The 1,689-nt window shown below is 46.1% G+C and overlaps 1 protein-coding gene across 1 annotated transcript in view; it reads left to right on the forward strand.

Annotated features, from left to right (window-relative positions):
- Positions 1-347: 347 nt before the first annotated feature.
- LOC106520945 (UDP-glucuronic acid/UDP-N-acetylgalactosamine transporter) overlaps positions 348-1,689 on the forward strand; it is a gene marked incomplete at its 5' end in the record, with an annotated part of 7,594 nt that continues 6,252 nt past the window's right edge. The window contains 4 exon segments of the mRNA XM_014013284.1: positions 348-419; positions 539-607; positions 722-824; positions 1,106-1,198. Coding sequence (XP_013868738.1) covers positions 348-419; positions 539-607; positions 722-824; positions 1,106-1,198 — 337 coding nt within the window.

A 1,689-nucleotide genomic window follows, 5' to 3' on the forward strand; every position in this document is an offset into this window, starting at 1 on the left:
GTCTTTTGTTTATCTGTTTTTCATGATTCCATACTTTTTTCATCAGAATTGAGTGATTCCATATTTTTCCCTGTGCTTGGTCAATAAAAGTAACATTTACTGACTTCCACAATGTTTTTTCTTCATTTCTTTGCGTGTTCCTGAAAGACAACAAGTTGACCTTTGGAATGACCTTATTYTTGTATCATGTTTTTGATCTGAGTTTGTTTTACAGGATGAAATGTCTGAATGAGTTGGTGATTCCATACTTCTTGCCAGGGTCTGTACCTCTCTCTGACCTGAGCAGACACACTGAATCAGGAGTGTCAGGACTCTTTCCTCTGACTGTCTCTGTCCTCCTCCACCAGTTTGCCCATGTTTACAGTCCTCAGAAGGTTCTCCATCCTCTTCACCATGCTGGCTGAGGGATTTCTGCTGAAGTAGGTCCAGACGTGCATTCACTCTGCTGCTTCTCCTGAACGAGACAAACTGATTCTCGGCACATTAATGTCGTCTTTAAAGCAGCTGCTCTGACTCTGGTGTGTTTGACTCGTGGCAGGAAGAAGTTCTCGTGGCCGGTGCAGATGACAGTGTTTACAATGATCCTCGGGGCGTTTATTGCAGCCAGGTTAGAGCTTGTCCTGCAGCTGGCGTGACCTTCAGGGCCACTGCATGGACACGTGTCATGAAATCAGTTCTGCTGAAGGTCTAAAGCTATGTTCCTGTCTCGTTCTGTGTGTAGTGCTGACTTGTCCTTTGACGCACAAGGCTACGCCTTCATCCTGATGAATGACATCATGACTGCAGCTAACGGAGCCTATGTGAAACAGAAATTAGATGCAAAGGTACGTGGCAGCAGCTGAATGCTGCTCAGTGTTGGACAGGAGCTGCTGTTTGAGTTAGAGACAAGATGTCCTCAGCCTGTGACTTCAGGGACACGTCCAACCTGATCTGAGCTGTGTGCTCTGACATGAAGCTGTGTTTGTGGAGCAGAGACGTGTTGGAGCTTGTTGTGGTGTCAGCAGACACTCTGAAGTCCCACGCTCCATGAACACAACCAACAGAGTTAGCTGGTGTGTGTGTGTGTGTGTGTGATAACTCTGTCCTGTTGCTCTCATGTGTTCAGGAGCTGGGGAAATGGGGGTTATTATTTTATAATGCCTTATTCATGCTGGTGCCCACGCTGCTGCTGGCTCACATCACTGGAGATATTCAGAAGGTGAGCACGGCGTCTCCTCATGTTTTCCTGTTAACCCCTTCATTTCAGCTCACTGTGTCAGTCTAACACAGTGTTAAAGCTCCACCCATCAGTTGGTGAGAGGGTGAATTGAAGTGTGCACAGAACCAGGCTGTGTGCTGAGTGTTGGCAGAGACTTCCTGGTTTGTCCAGCTGGGGCCCAGCAGGCTGGACGGCACAAAGATGTTATTCTGCACCTGGCAYAGCTGCTCCAGCACAGCCTGCAGCTTCAACAACCACAGCAGTGATGCAGAAGCTGAAAGTCAGGAGGTTTCATGGTTTGTCAGTCACTCTGCATGGTTAATGTGACACACTACAGTGACTCAGTCATTCCTTATTGCCGTACAGTTTTCCCCCTGTTGTATTGTTTTGTTAAACTTTATTTTTATTATTTTTCAGTTTTGAAAATACTAGGCCTGTCAAATGATTCATATTTTTAATCTGATTAATCCCAAACTAGCTGTGAGTTAATC

This window comes from Austrofundulus limnaeus, unplaced genomic scaffold, assembly GCF_001266775.1.
Source record: "Austrofundulus limnaeus strain Quisiro unplaced genomic scaffold, Austrofundulus_limnaeus-1.0 Scaffold99, whole genome shotgun sequence".
Lineage (NCBI taxonomy): Eukaryota > Metazoa > Chordata > Actinopteri > Cyprinodontiformes > Rivulidae > Austrofundulus > Austrofundulus limnaeus.